The sequence below is a fragment of the Pogona vitticeps genome, chromosome 13 (assembly GCF_051106095.1).
Source record: "Pogona vitticeps strain Pit_001003342236 chromosome 13, PviZW2.1, whole genome shotgun sequence".
NCBI classification, from domain to species: Eukaryota; Metazoa; Chordata; class Lepidosauria; order Squamata; family Agamidae; genus Pogona; species Pogona vitticeps.
In genome coordinates this window covers 1,937,163-1,959,017 of record NC_135795.1, presented here as the reverse complement: position 1 = coordinate 1,959,017, position 21,855 = coordinate 1,937,163, and the positions used below count along the sequence as shown (strand labels likewise).

Here is a 21,855-nt window from a genome sequence, read left to right as displayed (position 1 = left end):
TGTTCCAGCCCACGTTAATGTACCAAAACAAATTGGGATAATTACTCCCCATTCCAAAGCCGAAACAGCCAAAGGAGGAAGACGTGGCTGTCAATTAAAGTGGCCCTCTACAGCCTGTTCGGCCTCCCAAAAAGGACGCAAGAAGTCTGTGGTTGAGAACACCCCATTTAATGTAATTAGAGCCAACGTCTCCTCCCTCCAAGCAATTCTGGAGCTTGTGGGGTGGGTTCGCGCCCATCTCTACTCTTCCCCACCGCACAGCTTCTGGCCGGACTCTGATAGGCTTTAACAGCTTAGCGTACTGAAGTGTGAATCTCAGAACATATAAAACTGTTTACGGAAACTGCCGTTCCGTCCCTCTCCCTCCCTTCCTTTTAACTACAAAGGTCTGGGCTCTGGTTCAACAGGGGAGCCGTCCTTCTCCAGGTGTACTCAAGCAAAACTCGCCGGGAGACGGACGACACCCTGGGAAGCACTTCATCTGTCTCACTCGCTGATCTACAGGCAGGCAGGGAAAGATGGAAAGGTCACTGCGGGAGGATTTTAATCCAGACCAACTTGGGTCATTGATGGATGGTCCAGACCACGCAAGCTGTCCCTCGTGGACTCGTAGAATGAGGCAGGCAGCCCGTGGCAAAGAAAGGCTTTTGCACAGAAACGACACCACCACCACCCCCTGAACAAACACACATCGCGTACAACAATGGTTGCAAACGAAGCACAGACAGTGGCTGGTGCATGGGGCCAAAAAGGAGCTTTTCCAGAAGGAGCGAATATTTCACCAAATGGGGGCTGAAGCTTCCTGGACACCCCCTTCCTCCAGGGCAGGAACAAAGCCTGCAGATGATAGATAGATAGATAGATAGATAGATAGATAGATAGATAGATAGATAGATAGATAGATAGATAGATAGATAGATAGATAGATAGATAGATAGATAGATAGATAGATAGATAGATAGATAGATAGATAGATAGATAGATAGATAGATAGATAGATAGATAGATAGATAGATAGATAGATAGATAGATAGATAGATAGATAGATAGATTAAAAGGGGCATCCATGACTTCTATTTGCAAGGTGTGGCTTTCCCTGAGATGCAAGATTCTCAGGGAGGCCATGGAAATTTCATGTAATGTAATGTCATGCTATGCTATGCTATGATTTATATTTATATTTACATTTATATTTTTATTTATTTATATTATTTATTTATATATTTATTTATTTATTTATTTATTTATATATTTATTTATTTAATCAATCAATCAATCAATCAATCAATCAATCAATCAATCTATCTATCTATCTATCTATCTATCTATCTATCTATCTATCTATCTATCTATCTATCTATCTATCTATCTATCTATCTATCTATCTATCTATCTATCTATCTATCTATCTATCTAGTTTGTTATATGTATATTATTTTATTTTATTTTTGTCCCCTAGGTAAAAGGCAAACAGTAGGGCTTCAGTGGGAGACGGTTTGCAAATAAACCCAAACCTGGCTGGGGTTCCTCTGTTGCCTGGAGAGCAATTATTCCGAAGGCCGGCAGGCCTGTTGCAAAAAAATGATTCTGTGGTGTTTTTTTTTTTTAAAAAAAAAAACCTCCAGAAATCATTTTTGCATGATTAAACTCTGGCCGGAGGGAGCAGGTGCAGCCTTCTGCCTCGAGGAGTCCCTCGCTGCTGGATGCACAGAGGAAGAGAAGCCTTGATTGGTTTTGCAGACCCCCCTGGACCTCTCGGGAGGATGCGGAGTCATCGCGGGGGCAACAGGAGGGGTTGACCGAGCCGACCCTTCTCTCCCGACTCTCTCCCCCCCCTCCGCAATCTGAATCATGGAAGGAAGAGATCCAAGAATGGACGGTGCTGATGGAGCAAGGGAAGGGTCATTTCCCACCGCCCGCCCACCCCCTGTATCTGTTTGGATACAGAAGACAAGAAAAAAAAACCAAGGGAAGTGAGAGGACTCTTCAGAGACCCAGAGAGACCCTCATTTCCATTCATTCAGTTACAACGAGGTAGGAGGTTCTTCACCACTTTGACAGTGAGCCCTCCAGAATTTGCAGCTTGGCCCAGCACGGCTCAGCAAATGGATTTAAACAAGCAGCTTTTGCTTGGGGAAATTGGGGTGTGTGTGTTTTGGAAGCAATTGATTTCAGCAATTCTAGAACACTGGCATTCTTACATGGGCTGGGACATACCAGTAAAAAGGTTCCCCTTGATATTTAGTCCAGTTGTGTCCGACTCTAGGGTGCAGTGCTCTACAGCATTTCCAAGCTGTAGAGCCAGCGTTTTGTCCGAAGACAATCTTCCGTGGTCACGTGGCCGGCGCGACTAGACACAGAACGCCATTACCTTCCCACCGAGGTGGTACCTATTTATCTACTTGCATTCTTACATGCTTTCGAACCGCTAGGTTGGAAGGAGCTGGGATGAGAGACGGGAGCTCACTCCGTTGCGTGGATTCAATCTTAGTAGGGGAAGTCTACACCTCTCTCTTTTAAAATTGCTACAATCCACCTCCCAGAACCACGGTAAATGTTTTTTCCCCATATGTGGTGTGTGGTGTAGTGGATACAGTGATGGCCTAGGAATCAGCAGGCCTGGGTTCGAATCAGCCATGGAAACCCAGTGGGGGTGCAGAAGTGATAAAACCACTCCTTAAACATCTCACTTTCCCTGAAAACCTCAATAGGGTAATTGGAAGTCTGTTCTTACTTGACAGCATGTTAACACAAACATAATCCTCTCCATCATCATCTTAGAGCAGCAGAGTTGGAAGGCATCCTATGGATTGTTGACTCCAGCCCCTGTCAAGAGGGGGCGAGTGGGGAATCAAACTCCCAACCTCTGGCTCCGTAGCCAGTATTTGAATTAAGCAGACTCCTCTCTTCATCTTGAGATGAGTATAAAAATATTCAAGTTACAAATATCCACCTGCAATGTTTTTAGTAAATAAAGGTCATGAGATGACAAGACACACTGGAAAGAAAATAATGCTGAGAAAAGTTGAAGATAGCAGGAAAAGAGGAAATCTGAATATGAGATGGACGGACTGAGTAAAAGAAGCCATGGGCTTTAGTTAGGAAGATCTGATGAAAGGACCTGGTTCAAGGTTATAAATTGATATCCTCACCATAAGCCATACAGCACAGCTCAACAACTGTCCGTCCATTGCAACTTTTAAGAAAGGAAGAGGTCTCCTTGAAAACTTGATTCCCCATAGGAAACAAGACGTGGGAAATCAAACAAAATTCAACATTCACTTACCGCTCCCAGCATGATTCTGAAAATCAGCCACCGGTAGCCCCAGATGACGATGCGGGAAGGAGGCGTCCGTTTGGGCAACTGGGAGAGGGTCCAAAGAGGACAAAGGAATATGGCTAAAAAACCCGTTTCCAGAAGCTGAGATTCCCATCCTAGAAAGAGATAAGGAAGCAGGCCTCAGTTGGGCTGCAAGAAAAGGCCATTTTGTGAGCATGCTGTCATTTCCCAGTTTCTCAGAACATATAAAAATAGTTATTTGCGGCTATTCTGAAAAACTAATCCAGGAAAATTGGAAAAAAAAACTTGTATGAGTCCATTTCCTTTCCTTTCTGAACCCAACCATCATTTCAATGTTCGGTTCCCAAGAGCCTTCCCCCATCCATGGATAACCCTGCTTCTCTTGACGATCCATGCCCATTTCTTCTACTCAACAGGATGGCATCACAAATGGGCAGGAGATCTCATCAGGGACGACAATTTGAGTCGTGGAACAAGTTGGACATAAGTCGCACCAGTGACTCAACACAGACTCAACTTTTTTTAATGATTTGAACTCGCAACCTAGGCAGCCCTCCTTTTTTTTCTGGATGGAAGAGTTTATTTTTCAATAGGACTTGGTACCAAAGATTCAGACTTGGGACTTGGACCCCCCCCCCATGACTTGCCAGCTGACTTGAACAAAGAAGGGCGCAACTCAAGTAGACCCCTTGGAAACAGTCAAACTGATGGAGCAGTTGACTCGCCCAATCCCCACTGATTCAGTGGGCCTACTCTAATGCAACTTTACTAAACTAAGCAACAGGATTCTAGCCACAGCTTGCCCTTGAACACTGCAGCGATGGGCTTTGTATACTTTCTCAACGGCGAGACATTTTGGTTATCCGACTCACTGGAGAAACACAATTCCCTCCAGCGTCAGGCAAATGGCCATATTTGCATTCAATTCCCTTTCCAGGGTTTTGTCAAAACAAAACAGTGCAAAATATCCAAACGACTATTAAGAAAAAGAGCCCGTGAACAAAACAGTCCTTCAACGAGGACTTTGTTCTTGATAGACTCCAGTCCATCACAATCACTTTCAGAGTGTTGATCCTGAGTTGAGACCAACCCAAAACTTGGTTTTTGTTCCTCTCTCCATCATGACCCTTCTCCGAGAACGTGCTTTTCCTTCTTCCAACATATACATGGAGCCTTCTCTCTTGCATCAGCCTCTGCTTCTGGGATCAAGCTCCGAGCTGCAATCCTGTCTCCAAACTCAACGTTTAAACCTCCTTCCACTTCGAGCAATGTTTCCGAGCAATGAGAGAAAGAAAGGTCCTATCCAGCCAGAACGTTAGCAAGTCTTCTGGCCTGACTCCCAAGCTTGGGACTTGGGGCTCGGACCCAAAATCTCAGACTGCGCATGCGCCGCCCAGATGATAGACGGGCACATGCGCAGAGACAGAGGGCCTGGAAGGGAAGCCGAGCAGCCCATGCGCATGTGCAGAGACAGCCAGCCAATTTCCTTTCCCAGAGCCAGTCCCTGCCTCTGCGCATGCGCAGGTCTACCAGCTGGGCAGCGCATGCGCAGAAGCAGCCAGATCCTGGAAGGGAAGCTGGGCCTGCTGCCTCTGAGGATGATGGCAGCAGTGATGGCGGCAGGAGCCGCTAGTGAGGCCCATCCCTAATAGGGACTGGAATCCCAAGGCAGAAAAATAGTTCCGAGTCGCAAGTTGAACCCGAGTCTGAGTTGAGTCACCGGTGCAACTTAAGACACACTCAAAAACAATTCGTAATTCGCAAGGTCCCATCCCTGCTCTTTCTATCCTGAAAAAAATTAAACACGTCCATTTACTTCCCCAAAGCATTTTTATGTATCTCATGGCGGGGACGGACAGTAAAATTCAACATTGATGGCATTGAGGAGCAGTTTAACAACAATAGTTTCTGGGAAAGCACGCACCCAGTGCTGTTAACAGCACATTTGTCTACCGCCCTGCCACGAATCCACACACCCACGCAGGAACATTTGATTAAAGGAGTCATGAATACATAAACACCATCCCAAGACATATTAATACTTTGGCTCCCTAACGAGGGATCTGGTCTACCCCATGAAGAGGTGAGTATGAAGAAATCAAATAAATTTCTGCAACAGATATCAATACCAGCCTAAAGGATTTCTTTTTTTTTTTTAAGAACCTTGTTTGTGCTTGGTTTAAATCTATAATTATTTTTCTTACACAACTGTGTTTTTCTGCTTATTATTTTTGTTGAAAACAAAATGTATTTCTGAACTGAACAGTTTGTGAAAAGGGGGAAAGAAGGACAAGAACTGAGAAAGAGAGAAACGTGCTCTTCATTTTAAGTAGCGTGTGGCCAGGATAACATGGTTCCCTCACGCTGGATTCCTGATGCTTTTAAAAGGATCGGGAATTTTGCTTTTCTCCTCCTTTGTAGCCTTAAAAGCCCCCCCAAAACATATTTTCAGCATCTCACAAACCTGCAGTGGAAGGAAAGAATCATGGAACCATAGAATAGTGAAGTTGGAAGGAGCCTAAAAGGCCATCAAGTCCAACCCCCTGCTAGATGCAGGAATACAAATCAAAGCAGATGGCAGACATTGGTCTAATTTTCTCTTGAATGTTCCCAGCGTTGGAGTGCTCACCACCTCCCGAGGTCAAGGGGTCTGTTGTCGTACCACTCTGTTAGGAAGCTTTTCCTGATATTCAGCCAAAATTTGGCTTCCTGTAACTTGAGCCCATTGTTGCATGTCCTGCACTCCAGGATGATGGAGAACAGATCCTGCCCTTCCTCTGTAGGACAGCCTTTCAAGCATTTGAAAAATGTTACCATATTACCCCTTTCTCTTCTTTTCTCAATGCTAAACACACCCAGTTCTTTCAGTTTTTCCTTCCTTCCTTCTATCTTTCCTCCCTCCCTCCCTCCCTTCCTTCCTTCCTTCCTTCCTTCCTTCCTTCCTTCCTCCCTCCCTCCCTCCCTCCCTTCCTTATCCCTATCTGTCCTTCCTTCCTTCCTTCCTTCCTTCCTTCCTTCCTTCCTTCCTTCCTTCCTTCCTTCCTTCCTTCCTTCAATTTTTCTTTCTCTCTTTCCTTCAGGTTCTTTCCTTCTTTCTGCTTCTTTCTTTCTTTCCTTCTACAGAGTTCATCTAACAGTGACCTGTCCTCAAGGTGTGTGCAAAGGAGCAGCTGACAAGCCATAGAGAGATCCAGCAAAATTGTTTTCCCTGAAGCAAATTAGAAGGCAAGCCAATGCAGTAGAGTATGCAGAAAAGTGGTGGACAGACTTAAGGGGGAAAAGGAAGCCCGCATGTTTTATTTTATTATTATTTTGGTGTTTTTTTAATGTGAGTCACTACCACGTCTCTCAAAGCATCCTCGTATGTCCTGCATCCACATATATTCCTCCTCTTTGGAAATCAGCGACTGAAGCAGTTAAAAGTCAGCTGCACAGCCAAAACACTGCGTATTTCCAGTTCATGATCAGCAATTGTCAAGCAAGACATTTAAGGAAAGTTTTTTTGGAAAAAAAAATTAATACAACCACTCTTTTTGTTTCAATAAATGCAGACCCGGCCATTCCCTTTAATTAAAACGTAATTACTGTTTCCCCCTTTTGCGGTGGCATCAGATTATTAAAAAGAGAGGGAAAGAGAATTCTCATTGCATCTGCACACATCCTGCAGTTTCTAAGAGATAATACTCGTTGACAAAACCAACAACTTGGCGGAGGATAACACATCAGCAGCTGCAGCAGAGAAGCAACAGAGCCCGCCCGAGTTTCAAAGGTTAATTGTTTCCGATGGCAGCCACCGAGAGCAGCCGTGGGCTTGGAGCTGGCAGTCAACGGGCAGAATATCTTCCTCCATTCAGCCTGCACAAGAATCCCAGTGTTTTATCAGGGCTTTTTCAGATGCTAATGACCACAACCCTACTCCAGAGACACCACTGTACATACTGGATCAGATCCTTCTTTCCCCCCCCCCCTGCATCCAAGCAGATTGCCCCTTATCCCCAGTCTTCCACCCCATACGATTCTTCACCTCTTCCAGCACTAGCCCAAAGCAATACATTCCTTTTCTATGATGCGTACAAGTGCGTTTAACTCACACCTAACAACAGAGAGAAAGAACCCATTATTACTCCTAGAAGAGTAGAACAATGCTTACCAACCTTGGGTCCCCAGAGGGTCTTGGACTACAATTCCCAGAAATCTTAGCCAGCACAGCCAGTGGCGAAGGCTTCTGGGCGTCTTAGTCCAAGAACATCTGGGGACCCAAAGTTGGGCATCATTGCCCTAGACACGGATCAACTGCAGCTCCCATCGTGCTTCACCATCCTCCAGTTGCCAAGAGCTTATCATCATCATCATCTTAGAACGGCAGAGCTGGAAGGGACCCTATGGATTATGGAGTATGGCCCCTGTCAAGGAGGTGCTTTGGGGGATTTGAACTCTCAACCTCAGGAACGAATGTTCAGCAACATCAGTTTCCCCCGTCCTTCTGGCCCACGATACTCAACGCTGAGTTACAAGAAGCCCATTGCAACAGGCACCAATATTTTGGTAACGCAACGCACAACCCCAAGTCATTCTGAGTAAGAATGGGTGAAATGTGGGCCTCCGTAGGGTGCTAGACTAGAACTCTCAAGAGCGGTCAAGATGGTAAAAGATTTAGGAACCAAACCCTACAAAGACTAGTTGAGTATGTTCAACCGGGAGAAGACTGGGATACAATATGGCAGCTAACTTCAAGACTTTGAAAGACTGTGATGTACTAGGCAAAGCAAGCTCGTTTACTGAGGCTCAGGATTCAAGTCATGAGAAAGGAGGTTTTTTTTCTAAACATTACAGAGAATCTCCTGAGGGAAAGAGCTGCTTGAGGTCGGAACTCGGAAATCAATGGTTCCCAACTTTGGGTCCCCCCAGACGATCGTGAACTGAAACTCCCAGAAGCCTTCCACACTAGCTGTGCTGGCTAGGATTTATGGGAGTTGTAGTCCAAGAACATCTGGGGACCCAAGGTTGGGAACCACCATCCATCATCCTCAAAGATTTCTGGTCAAAACTTGGATGGCCGTCCTTCACAGGTCTTTTAGCTGTCGATCCCCAGACTGTCAGGAGGCTGGACTAGGTGATTTATTGAGTACTTGTTAACTCTACAGTTGTATGACTCTGGGTACATGGCATGATGGGGTTGAGTCCTCCGGAGTTATTTGATTTGTCGGTTATTTGGAAATAGGCCAGCTTGAAGTATGAATGCTGACTCTCCTCGCACCTGCCCGGCTTATTCCAGATTTGAATTCCTGGCATCTTCTGAGGACGGTTCCAACGTTCTCATTTCAAAACATGCCAGTACTTTTTAGCTGGGGAGGGGGGGTGGAATCATTCCACCACGCAGCTGGAAAGACCAGGGGCGGGGGGGCACGAATCGCCTCCACGAGCCAGCCAGAAGTAAACAGAGATCTTGCAGCTGTTTGCAAAAAAAGGGGGGAGATAACTTAAATTCTCCCCACTGACTTCAGGAATGAATAGCGCCTAACGGTCAGTGCCATAGTGATGGACTTTCCCAAATCATACCTAAATTACTTCAAAGGGAGGTAGGAAAGCCACAGGGAAAAAAATATATGCCATGGTTGAGCCAACATCTTTATTAGGATGAACCAAAAGAGCACCACAAGAGTTCAAACTTTTTTCCAGTAATCATCTCCCATGGGTGGGCAGGAACACCTCCTTATAGCCTCCTTCACGACTGTGGTGAAATCTGAAGACCTCAGAAGACCTCCATGAACTGTTGAGAGCACCCAGGTCCTTTCAACACTTCCCTATCTCCCACCTTTAGGGAAACACGTCTCTCAGAGGTGGGTTTCATAACAAACCCAGGAGAAGAGGAGTAACGTTTTCCACCTCAAATGGGTCCCTTTTTCTTGTAGGGTAGGAAGATGTTTCTGTTGTTCCTCAGAAGATCCTGAGATCTCCTCCTCAACTCAGCTGTTGTAACATATTATCCCCTAAATTTGTAAATAGCACATACTACATGAGCTGGTGCAACACAGAATTATAGAATAATGAAATTTGAAGGGGCCTCGAAAGCCATCGAGTCCAATCCCCTGCTCAAGGCAGGAATCCACATCCAAGCAGATCTGACAGAAGGTGGTCCAATTTTCTCTTGAAGGCCTTCAGTGTTGGAGCGCTTGACACCTCTCGAGGTAATTGATTCCCTCACCTGTCCATCCAACTATCCATCCAGACAGCCAACTACCTAATTCTAACCCTATACTGACACATCTCAGGGTAGAGCACACTCTGTAAATACCATTAAAGGACTGAAATTCCTGTTGCATGGCTCTGCCTCCACAATGGGAATGATGTCACTGATAAAGCCAGACTGCTGCAGATTAAAGACTTCCTCTGGGGATTTCAAGGTCCACACGGCTCACATGAAATAGGACAAACCTGGATGCACCTGAAATTGCAAAGGGGAGTCTTTAAACAGCAGCAGTCGGCTGCTGCTGACACCGCCATTCCTGCCACGCAGGCAGACTCCACCCAACAGGATTTCAGTCAAAGAGTCTGCAGCAACTGAAATACTTGAAAACAACTGGAAATGTTTTGCAATCCTTGTCAGTAAGTGAAAGACCGAAAGGAAATGAAGCCCATCAAGCTGAAGGGTTGGAAATCAAGGGTTGGAAATGACCTGCCTAGATACCATTTTATTGTAAGATTTGACACATTGTCATTTTAATAAGGCAAGGCAGGAGCAGAGCTTGAGTTTGGCGGGGAGGCGTAAAGGTTCCTGCATTCCCTCCCTAGATGGCTCAGATAGCCCCAAAGACTTGTAATCACTGGGCAAAAGGCAACCCATTTAGGAGGCATCAACATGTAGAAGGAGGAAGAGCTTCCGTAAGCAAAACAATGCCAGGGTTGCCCTCGGCTCGAAACGGCTGCCCTCGCCCGTTCTGCGGCACCGCCAATGGGCCCTGGCTGCATACTGATACTTCTGGGAGCGAAAGGGTCGCATTGTTGACCCACCTGCTCTCGCTCGCTCCGTTTGGACCTTGTCAAATTTCAGCAGCTGCAAAGTCAGGACAATGAGCACCACTGTTATCTCGAGCAAGGGGGGGAAATGCCATTTAAGACGGAATAAAATTAAAAATGGCACAGATTTCAACGGCTGCAGTCGCCTCGCACGTGTTCCTAACATTTGGGACGTGCAGTTCCCGGGGTGCAGGTGGGGGGGGAAATATAAGCCAATTTGCACCTCAACCACCATGACCCCCCCATTATTTTTTGCGCCCTCTTGCTGCATTGTCTCTTCCTTTTTTAAAAAAAAAAAAAGTAGCTTCCCCTTGTATTTATCTCCCTTTCATCCAAAATCACCCATGTCCACCTCGATCTATCGCCCTTCCGTGGTCTTGGAGAAACACACGCAATTTTAGACCGCCAGGATTCGGCCAAAACATCTGTCAATCGAAATCTATCTTTGCTTCTCTCTTGCTATGCATTAGTCAAAAGGTTGCGTTTGGAACTAATGCAGTTCTTGACTAAGATGGAAAACCTTCCCTTTAAAAAGAGGAGTGGCCCTCTGACTTCCTACAATACCCTTGACGCTCAAGGGTGAAATTTAGGCAGAGATCTCACAGAATTCCAGCTGCAAAAGAACTTTATTGGACAAACCCAAGAAAAGTGATTTAATCAGCATTACCAGCCTAGAATGTATGATGGTGCATCTTCCCCATATCAAGGTTGCCGAAGGACTTTTTAAATATATATATATATATTCTTGATATTCTTGTGGCGCTTAAGTGGCCATTCCAGTCTGCAACCTTAAACCTGTTTGCCACTTAACCTAACGGGAGCTTACTCCTAAGTAGACATCCACAGGGCTGCCGCCTGCTCCCGGGGGAGGGATGTGTCCTTAAAAAAATTTAGAAAACAATTTTCAACCAAATTTGAACGAAGATAATAAAAATAATCTTAGGCCTGCAGAGCTGGAAGGGACCCGAGGGATCATCCAGTCCACCCCTTGTCAAGGAGGCCCCGTGGGGGGTTCGAACTCCCAACCAGATGCCAAAACCAATGAGCTACCCAGCAATTCTAGAAGCTTTTTCCAAAGAAGTCCCAACAGAGTGTGAATCCCAGAAGGGAAGAGGATGATGGTCCATGGAAGAAATATATCAAATATTAGAAAGGATAAATAAGGAACGGATGTAAGTTTCGAAATAAATGAAGAAATAAATACAGGATTCTTACGAGGCGGGGTGAAGAATACATACACATCCCAATCACTCCATCAAGTTTCCTTAGGATTTGGCTACTTGCCTAAACTTTGCAATCTTAAAACTCATTTCCATATGGCGAATCGATATGAGAGACTCCGGTTTTCCTCAGCCAAAAACTGTCATTTATTTGTAAGACACCAAAACCTCTCTTTTTTTAAAAAAAAAATTATTTCTTCATCGGAATTCACACCGCAAACACATTTCCAATACCTCTGCCACTGGGTATATGTAGGTGTGCCTTTTCAGCCCAATTTATAAGTTCCGTTTCCTTCGGCGATAATCTCTGCCTCAGACAGCGGTGGGAGAACCCTCCCCACACCATACGCCCCACTGATTCCAAACCCCCCCCCCAATCGAGGTAGAAAGGAAAGCTTTGTAAAAGGGACAGAAAGAGAGAAAGGGGAGGGAAAGCACCCCTAATTCTAAAGGGAGCCGCAAATCGTTTGAGGACACGGGGGTCACTCTGTTTTATGGCACAACTTTCGCTCATGAAAGAAGAAAAGCCGGGGATCAAGGCCAGTCCATCAACTCTCCTTGACAAGGAAATAGCTGAAGAGTGAGAGGTGGCCGAGGGACCCTTTCGCCGCAACACCTCAAAAGAGATTTCCCGGCAGAGAGAGCGCGGTGGAGAGTCTCCGTCTAAGCTCCGAAGTCAGGGTCCCCCCAGTGGCGCCACCGCCTTCCAAAGCACCTCCAGCCCCCCAAAAATATCTCAATAACCTTCCCCCCCTTCCCAGAGTTCCTGGAGGAGACCTCTTCCTCTCCACATCCCCAGCCTCGCAGGATAGGATTTTTCAAAAACCCACTCAGTCATCACCTTGTTCAAATTTCGGTCAACCATCAGCAAATATATTTTCTCACCTCCCCAGAAGCTTTAAAAAAGCCAACACTTTTGGGGACTCACATCCACTGCAGGTCCCCCTTTTCCTGAGTTCCTGGTGGGGGGATCTCGGCCCCACGGGGGCATTTAAGGCTCGCCGCTGGAAACTTCAGCCCTTATTTTTATTTAACGGGGGAAGATCCTCCAACCTTTCTATTTACACAAATAAATGGGAGGTGGGGAAGGAATTATGGAAGTGATATGCCAAGTCCAACTGTTGGTAAGAAATGCTTCCCGTTGTTCTGGCTGAGGGTCTAAGAAAGAGGCGGGGGGGGGGCTCTCCAGAAAACTCACAGGGCATATCTGTTAAGAAGCTAAGGTACGGATCTGAGATTACTCACTCCACATCTATGTAAGTTCTTCCACAAACTCACATAGGTAGCCTTCAACCTCAGCAACATGGCGGATGCAATGCCAGCCGACGATATATTGAGGGGACCACAAGGTAAAGGATTCTCAGCATCCCCGAAGCACCATTTTTATTCTTTATTGACCTTTGAAGAATTAATTGCCAAAATAAGAACGGAAATAGAAGACGTCATCCATTTCCCGTTGGTGTAGACTAGAGATGGGCGCGAACTGGAAAAATGACGAATCGGGGTGGTTCGTGGTTCGGGGCTACCCACGAAGCACGCACGAATTCCGGAAAAAACACTTTGAGGTGGGTTTTTTTTCCCCAGTTCGTGCCTGGGGGAGGGGAACTTAACCCCTCCCTCCCGTCTGCCACACACCTTTCCCCTTCTGGCTCCTTCCATCATCTCCCTACCTGGTGGTGCTGCCGCCTCCTCTCCATTTTCAGATGCCACCATCTTTGGAGACAATTACCCAGATTGCCTTCCGGGAACTGGGCCTGCTGTCTCTGTGCATCTGCGTGTCTGTCAGCTGAAGAGGAGCCAGGCCGCCGTCTCTAAAGATGGCAGCGGTGGAGGACAAAGAGGAAGAGGGGGCAGGACCAGGCAGAGAGGCGACGGGGGCGGAGAGACAGGGCATCCGTTTTGCCAAGAAACAAAGCGCGAAGCAGAAAATAAAAACCTTTGGCACTTCATTTCCTTTTGGCAAAACGGGATCCCCGAACCGAACCGCAAACCGAACTACGAACCAACCCGATTCATGGGTTTTCCGGTTCGTAATTCAGTTCGTGCCCATCTCTATTGCAAAAATAAAGCCCGGAGGCCATGAAGTTCAACCTGACGTGGCTATCTAGCAGTTTATGTATGATGCTGGCAGAGGCAGGGCCGGTCTCTGACAGTGAATCTCCCTGCCTTGAAGAGATGAACTTAGAAAGCGCCCAGCGTCCCAAACCGAGAGCAGGTCAGAACTAGGGAACAGGCTCCTGGTCTTCAACGCAAGGAGAGACTAAAGCCAAGGAAAGGATTCGAGTCAGCGCTTGCCACTGCCTTGACCGTTGCTTGAGGATGTGAGAAGCAGTCCAGCGTAGCCCGGAAGGCTGCATGTCCCTCAGCCTTGGAGGAGATGATGACAGGGATGACAGGGCATGAGGAGAGGAGCAAGAGGAACAAGAAACAACAGCTCTCCATCCGGCAAACCGGAGGTGAAGCAGTTATAATTGGGATCAACTTCATTAGGCCTTCATAAGAGCTTAAGATCCAGCTTGCCTGCTCCTCCTCACCCCCCAACCCACTCCGCCATTAACTCTTGCAGACAAAGAGACCTGTGATCTTCAGAGCTGGCACTCTTTTTTCCACGCATGATAAACACGGCACGGAATTCGGTGCACGGTGTTGGGGTTTACACGGACGGGACCACAAATTCAAAGACCCGAGTTCTAGTCTCCACTCTGCCATAAAACCAGACTCGCTGTTCTCTATTCCAGCCTGGCTTCCCTCACAACGTGACGTGAGGAGGAGGAGAGGGAAGTAAACCCCCCCCCCTTGAGCTCAGTGGGGGAAAAAAGTAGGAGATGAACTAGAAAGCTCAGTGGTTGAGCTAGAAGTTGGGAGTTCGATTCTCCACTGGGCCTCCTTGACAAGGGCCAGACTGGATGATCCATAGGGCCCCTTCCAGCTCTGCAGTTCTAATATGATGACGATGATGACGATGACGATGACGACGACGATGATGACGATGATGACGACGATGATGACGATGACGACAACGACGATGATGATGATGATGATGACGACGACAACAACAACAACGATGATGATTTAGGTGTCTGGATAGCTCAGTGGTTTAGGTCTCTGTATTATTATTATTATTATTATTATTATTATTATTATTATTATTATTATTATTATTATTATTATTATTATTATTATTATTATTATTATTACACCAGTTACAGATCCCCAAAAGTATATCCAAAAGCCGGCTGCTGTAGCCCAGGGGAGGGTAACCCAGTCCTCTTTTCAGGAACATCCAGAGTTGGAAATGTTATCAGTAACTTCAGGGTCTTAAAAAAGTATACGTGGCACAGGGGAAGGAGAAAGAATTTAGCAGAAAACTTTTAAAAGCTCCCAATTACTCTCCAGGGTAGTCATTAGAAACTACTTAGGTGACAGGAAGGCGATATGTAAGTTAATGCAGCAATAAATTACCTCTCTCTTCCCTCCACCCCCCCCCCCCGAACCCTGCACCACCCTCTTTTCCTTACACACACACACACCCCTCATTTTGGAGCAAAGCAGCAAATGACAGAAAAATCAGCAGAGTTTGACTCCCTCTCTCTCTCTCTTTTTTAATGTTTAAAGTTAATGGATGTCCTGTTTCCACTTCCGTAGGTGGCTGTCATTCTACGAGATCAGGGTGCGATTACATTTAATTACTTCCATCTCAAAGTAGATGAAGTGGTTTTGATCTACGCCTCAGAAAGCAAGCCAGCTCCCCAAAATCTGGCACAAAGGGGCCAGACGTTGTCTGGATTAAAGCCCCCTATCCTTAGCACAGGCTGGCTGCGTCTCACTCCAGGCTTTTCTCTTCTCCTTGCAGAATCTGTCCCTGATGCTGATGGCTGGGGGGGGAGCCTACCCTGAAAGCGAGGATTTTGCAGCTGGGATCAAAGGTAAGCATGCCCTGGTAACTTCAAAGATGTGGTAGGTTCATGGGCTTCACCTCGAACACCTAGCTTTGGGAAAGATATCCTGGTTTGTTTGCTCTCTTGCTTGAAAAGGAAAAATGAAAAAGCTTCTTGAGACTTTTGGACTGGAAAACTGTGGTTTAATCACTCCCGAACAAACCAGGATCAAACCATGTTCTGCAATCCTGGTTTACAGCTTGTATCTAAAGTACCATTCTGATGCTGAAACTGGAAACTACAGTTTAACCATTCAGGAATTCTTCTCTGAAAACAAATGTGGAAGAGGTAACGTGCTCTAGCTTTTTTTTTTTCACCCAGATCCACAAAACATCATTTGTCAGACTTGAAATATTCCATCTGAATCTGGCCCCTGCGAATCGGTACGAACTTTGTCCGTTTCCAAAAGAAATGGATCCTCTTCTTATTTTTGCTACAGTTCCCATTTCCATACGAATATTGTTCAGCTTTGTATCTACTTTGGTTGCTCATGGTTACATATGTGGAAACATTTCAACAAAGGTGCTCCTGAGTAGAATGTTGGCCAGAATCTTCCCAGCGTTCATGCAGGGGTGCATATCTTGCCCCCCTCCCCAATCCTCACACCATCCTTGTGAAGATCTCAGATTCGTATTAATTCTGTCTTTGGGCTTTTCCAGTTAGAGAGAAAAAAAATTCCAAGCCCTTTTCTTCCCGGTCACCCTTGGAGAAGAGCAGGGCATTTACTGGGATTCGCATCCAAACCTCACCTTTAAAAAGAAGAAGAAAAATACTTTCCAGGAAAACCACACCTCTGCACCAAAGCCATCAAATCTTTTAATAAATATGCCCCTCCCCCCACAAAAAAAATCTGTCCATCGTAACATCTCTAAAGTTTTCAAATGGACAGCAAATCGAAAGCTTCCAGCCGGTGCCACTTCAACGCAAAAGCACCACAGCGCTAATGCCACAGGCCCAAACAAGCAGGACCCAAAATAAATCCGCCTTTTGAAGAGACAGAAAATGTGAATTACAGAGACAAAGCTTATGTGGTCTGGATGGCAGGAAAAATACCAGTAAATAAAGTGGTGAAAGATAGCAAATGCACCCTAGCTAAAGAACTATCTGTGTTTCTGGATTTTTCATCCGTCTCCTAAGACAGGAAGCGGAAAAAAAGTTGAGCAACAAAGATCTTGTTACCACTCCAGAGTGCAATTTGGGTCTCGTCCGTCTATACCCCTCTGCTTTCCGCATGCTAATTCTAATTCCCCCCGATTTACATAATGCACTCTGATGTGCAATAATATCTCCGAAACCGTTTGAGGCTGCAGGTTTTCCAGGCCTCTACAGCAGCTGGCAAAATCGTCATGCGAGATCCTTCGCCCGCTTCAGACGCTCCCAGCTCTACCGAAATGGCTGCACGCATCCGTGTATACGTAGAGAACACGCCGTGGAGTGGGAAGGCTGGTGAGGAACTCGACGCATAACTTGGCTAGGGGGAGAAAGCCACAAAGCCCCCGAGGGCGTGAAGGGGTGCAGGAAACGAACATGCTTTATTAGCAAATCTTAAAGCCGCAGAGGGTTCGGGATGAATAATTACACCATGAAAGAGCTCGGCGTTCCAATTATCTTGCCCACGCCGAGCGCTTTGAAGTCAATTATGTAACCCAGCACCAGATAATAACGTTTTCTGGCAAATTTCATATCAGGAAGTGCATATTGATTATATGAAATCACAGCATGGATAACAAACACAAGCGGTCATTTGTCTGAATATCTCAAAACCCAGAGGGAAGAGGAGAGACACAAGGATTTATTTATTTTTTTGGCATTTTGGATACGAAACCCAAAGGGCACGCAACACCATCCGGGATCGATGTACAAAAGATAAGTGTGTTGCTGCCGATGGTACACCCTTTGCGTGGCAGGCAAGATCCGCCGCGTGCACGGATCCTGCAAAGACTCATTCACGACGGTCTTCCTCCTCCAGACGGAGGTTGTCCCGAGGCCCCACCCGACATGAGAGCTGGACGTCTGCCAAGGACCCTCACCGCCAGACCAAAGGGAGACAGGCAAGGCCAGTTGATTTATATATTTTTTTTCTCATCAGGGTTTCCAAATTTGCAGAGAACGACTCTGTACAAAACCAGCCACGCATCGTGGGCCACCTTTAAACCCTTCCTGGTCACCACATCTCTGCGGCTGCAGCTCGCTCCTTGAGAAGCATGGAGCCGCCATAGATTTCTAGGCACATGGACGCCATGGAGCAGTGATAAACCTTCAAAGGTGGGTTTAGCAGTGGAGAGGCTAATTACCGGCCGTCGTTTTTTGCTCGAGACAGGATGAATACAAGCTAGCTTGGGATCCCGTCCAAGTGTTAACAGCTCTGAGGTATGGGAGTTAAGCTGAAACCCCAAGAACAGAGACTCTTGGCAACAGGTACGAGGATATGACACCTTCATTCATCATGAACTTTCCAGCTGGTGTAAAATTCAACTCTTGAGTCCAACAGGAGCTGACCCGATGTATGGATATGTAACAACACTTCTGTAAATCCCACCCATGTGGTGTTGCCATTGAAGCACCGGATTAGGACTTATTCTGCTACGAAAGCCCACGAGGTGACCCAGGGCAAGCTGATAGAGAAAATCAGCTTGATCTACCTCACAAGGCTATTGTGAGGAAGAAGCAAGGAGGAGCAGAGCCTCGTGTCACCTTGAGCTTACTGGATTTTAGGTGGAATAGAAAGTCCGTCATGTCATCAAGTCCATTCTGACTTCTGGCGATCCCTTCTAGGTATAGAGTACTCAAAAGTGGTTTCCTATTCCCTTCCACTAGGGGGCGCCCTGGGACTGTGTGCAGCTGGCCCAAGGCTACCCAGGCTGGGTCTTCTCTCCCTGGAGGCACACCATGGGGGGAATCGAACTCCCAACCTCTGGCTCCACAACTCAACTGAGCTATCCAGCCAAAAAATTAATAATAACAGCCTGAACTCTCTTCCAGAAGCAAAAATGCCTAAATCGAGAGCGAGAGTCACTGGAAAAGACAATAATACTGGGAAAGTGGAATGCAGCAGGAAAAGAGGGAAAACGGGATGTTAGATGGATTGATCCCATAAAAGAAGTCACAGCCTTGAGTTGCCAAGACCTAAATCGTGCTGGTAACGATGGGACCTTCTGGAGGTCATTTATACTTGGGATTGCCATGTATTTGGAAGCATCAGGACAGCACATAGAAATTTATAAAATAACAATCATGCAAGACCTGCTGGATAGCTCGGTGGTTTACGTCTCTGGCTGCAGAACCAGAGATTGGGGGTTCGATTCCCACTGTGCCTCCTTGACAGGGGTTGGACTCCATGATCCTGAAGGTCCCTTCCAGATCAGCAGTTCTACGATGGTGATGATGATTACAATTAGCCATGGAGCCCCTGGGCTTGGGACTAGAGATGGGCACGAACTGCAGAACCGGCAATTTCTGCCTGTTTGTTTTTACAGCCGAATAGGTTTCGGTGCTTCCGAAACCCATTTCCTCCAGTGAATGCCCACTCAGAGGGAGTGCCTCAGTTTCCCTGCCCCACCTCTTCCGGGTGCTCCCTCTGAGTGGACACCCACTAGAGGAGGCACAGTGGGGAAATGTCAAACATGTTCGTCCGAAAAACGAATCGGCACGAACCACAAAAATCGGTGGTTCGCGCCCATCTTGGCAACACTCGGGATTTTGTGCAGTTGTCCATCGTCAGAGGCCCCTCCAGGAAACTTCCCCTGATGTGATGTCCTACAGCGCCCATCCTCTACAGCCAAGATGCTCACCAGTCACGAAAGGTTGGGATAAGGAGGGTTTGTGGCCCACCACGTTTGAAAAGGACAGGATAAAGGGGAACGCATCGGTCCCCCCTAGCAGTTGGATGTTGTTCAATTTTTTTTAAGTAGGGGGATTTTTTTTAGCAGAAAAGAAGAGAGAAAGAAGACATGTGGAAGCAGCTTGTGCATATTTTCGCAAAAAAACTCATTGCACGGTGGACCAAACGAGAATTGCTGACCTTCACACCCACTTCGGTGACCCCCCCTGTTCCTTCGGCTTCTGTCACGGTGCTTTGTGAGGGATCCAGTTGCCATGGCAACCCAACTTCCTCCTCACAGATGGCTTCCATTGCTCCAAACCCTACAGGTGTCACTGGTCCGTCCGGAGGAAAACAACCCCAGTAATGACCTTGAATGGCTTTACTGGTTTTAAATAAATATGGACATGCTTCCCTTCGGCGGAAATTGAACCTAGCAACAGAGGCTGCCGAGCCTCAATACAATTCCAAATACTTAACATATGGAGGAGTCAACGGCACAATAAATTACATTTCTTGGCTTCCCATAGAATCGGTTATAGATAGATACACTTCGTTGTTCCTTTGAAGCAGCTTGTTCCCAACAAATGTGGAGGAAATTTTGTGAATGTGGAACACGGAGAATGTCCTTTCCTTGTTCAAGTAAAATCCAACTCAACCCAACCAAGTTTCAGAAGCCATTTTGATACAGTGGCTGAAATCCTGTTGTGCGTTTACACACAAAAGCCATCATTTCTCAAAGGGAATTGCTGTAAGCGAATAACTTTCAGTAGATTTCATGTGTTACATGCCAAGTCGCAGGATTCGGCAGGCAACAGATCATGTGTACGGAGACTTCTTAACTCATCACGATTTTTCTCCAGAAGAGTTTTCTTTAATCCTCATTAGACACATAATTTCATGGCTGTATTTGATGGGGACAGGGCCTTCTCAGTGGCTGCTCCCAGAGACTTTGGAACTCCCTGCTACTGGAGGCCAGGCTGGCCCCATCTTGGCTGTCCTTCCCCAAGGAGGAGGAGACCTTTCTCTTCAGGCAGGCTTTTGAATGTGTTCTAGCATTATTTCTGTTTACCCTTCTTACTGTGGCATTTGTTTGATCCCTTTTAAACATTTGTATACTGACTGCTTTTATCCTTTAAATGTTTTCTTTTCATGACGTAAGCCACCTCGGGTGTTTTTTTTTAAGGAGAAAGGTGGGGTAAAAATATTTCAAATAAAAATACATAAATTGGTGCCAAATATACTTGGTCCCGAAGAAGAAGATGGACGAGGAGAGTATATTGAGAGTGAAGCCTATTCTCAAAACGACGGTCACACAAGAAGACGACGTGATTGCTTAATCGTTATCCAAACGATTTTTCAGGGGGCAAAGATTTTGCAGCCTGGCAAAGGGTCGGTGCAAACGGAGGTGGTCGTGGCAGAAGGCAAAGCTGCGCTCGGAGACCTTCCCTCTTCTCTAGGATTTGCTCCCGTTGTGTATATGATAAGTGAGCGGCATACGGAGAGCGATCGCCTCCCGATTCAAGGACTCAGTGGTGCTTTCCAGAAATGCACCACCTGCGTGGGTGCAAGCGATGGTCTGTCGGCAAAGTAATTAGGAACACTCTGAATAGGTCCCTTCTTGAGATATATATTTGCAGCTGAAAAGATCTTCTCCCCCACTTCTCTTTGAAACACTTCTCGTCTGAGTTTTTCCAACCAGTGATAAGTGGGTGCCAAAACCTTGGGAGAAAACAATCTCGTTATCTCTCCCTCGCTTTCATGCTCTCACCCCCAACATCCCATAATAATTCTGCTTCTGGACACTTATCGACTCGGGCCCATCTCAGAAACGGCAAACAGGAGTCGCAAGAGGATAACATAACTCCAATTCTTTTCTTGTCTCTTTTCCTGCTCAAACCCGTTTACCGTTTGGCCCAGGCGATCTGGGATGGGAGGTGTGTGTGGGTGGCTGTTTGTGGATTTAACGGCACTTTGTCGTCTAGGATTCCGAACAGCCCTGCCTGATTTAAATTAATCTTAATTCTGTCATTTCCAAAATACATAATTATATATACTTACTCAGCGGTGGGTAAACACAGATTGCAACAAGCAGGAATTTCAAAAGTGGGTTGGTAGCCTGTGAGAGCCGATCTGCTTTAATATATCCCACCCACCACCCACCCTCTCCCACCACTCCTTCAACCCAACAGAATTTGGCGCTATGCCACTTCAGCGCTGAGCTGGACTGCAAATCTCCACTTATTCTGTTCTTCCAGGTAGGACTGGAAGATTTTTTTGGACCTGTTCTCCCCAAGTATGGAAGACAAGCAGGGGTGTGTTTTTTTGTTTGTTTTGTTTTTTGGTGTTTTCGTCATTAATCCTTTGCATTTTAGGATATTTATTCATTTATTTATTTATCTATTATTTATCTACTTATCTATTTCATAGATTTATATATTATATATCTATGAAATTATATATATTTTGCAAAAGAAAAAGGGACTTTCCTGCCAAAGAAGCATTTTTGACAACAACAACAACAACAACAACAACAACAACAACAATAAGAATAAGAAT

The 21,855-nt window shown here is 46.1% G+C and overlaps 1 protein-coding gene across 4 annotated transcripts in view; it reads right to left on the bottom strand.

The window, feature by feature from the left end:
• LMF1 (lipase maturation factor 1) overlaps positions 1–21,855 on the bottom strand; it is a 126,258-nt gene that overhangs the window by 86,299 nt on the left and 18,104 nt on the right. For all 4 annotated transcript variants that reach the window (XM_072982888.2, XM_072982887.2, XM_072982891.2 and 1 more), the window contains one exon: positions 3,287–3,435. In XM_072982888.2, the coding sequence (XP_072838989.2) occupies positions 3,287–3,435 (149 nt within the window). The remainder of the gene's footprint in view (positions 1–3,286; positions 3,436–21,855) is intronic.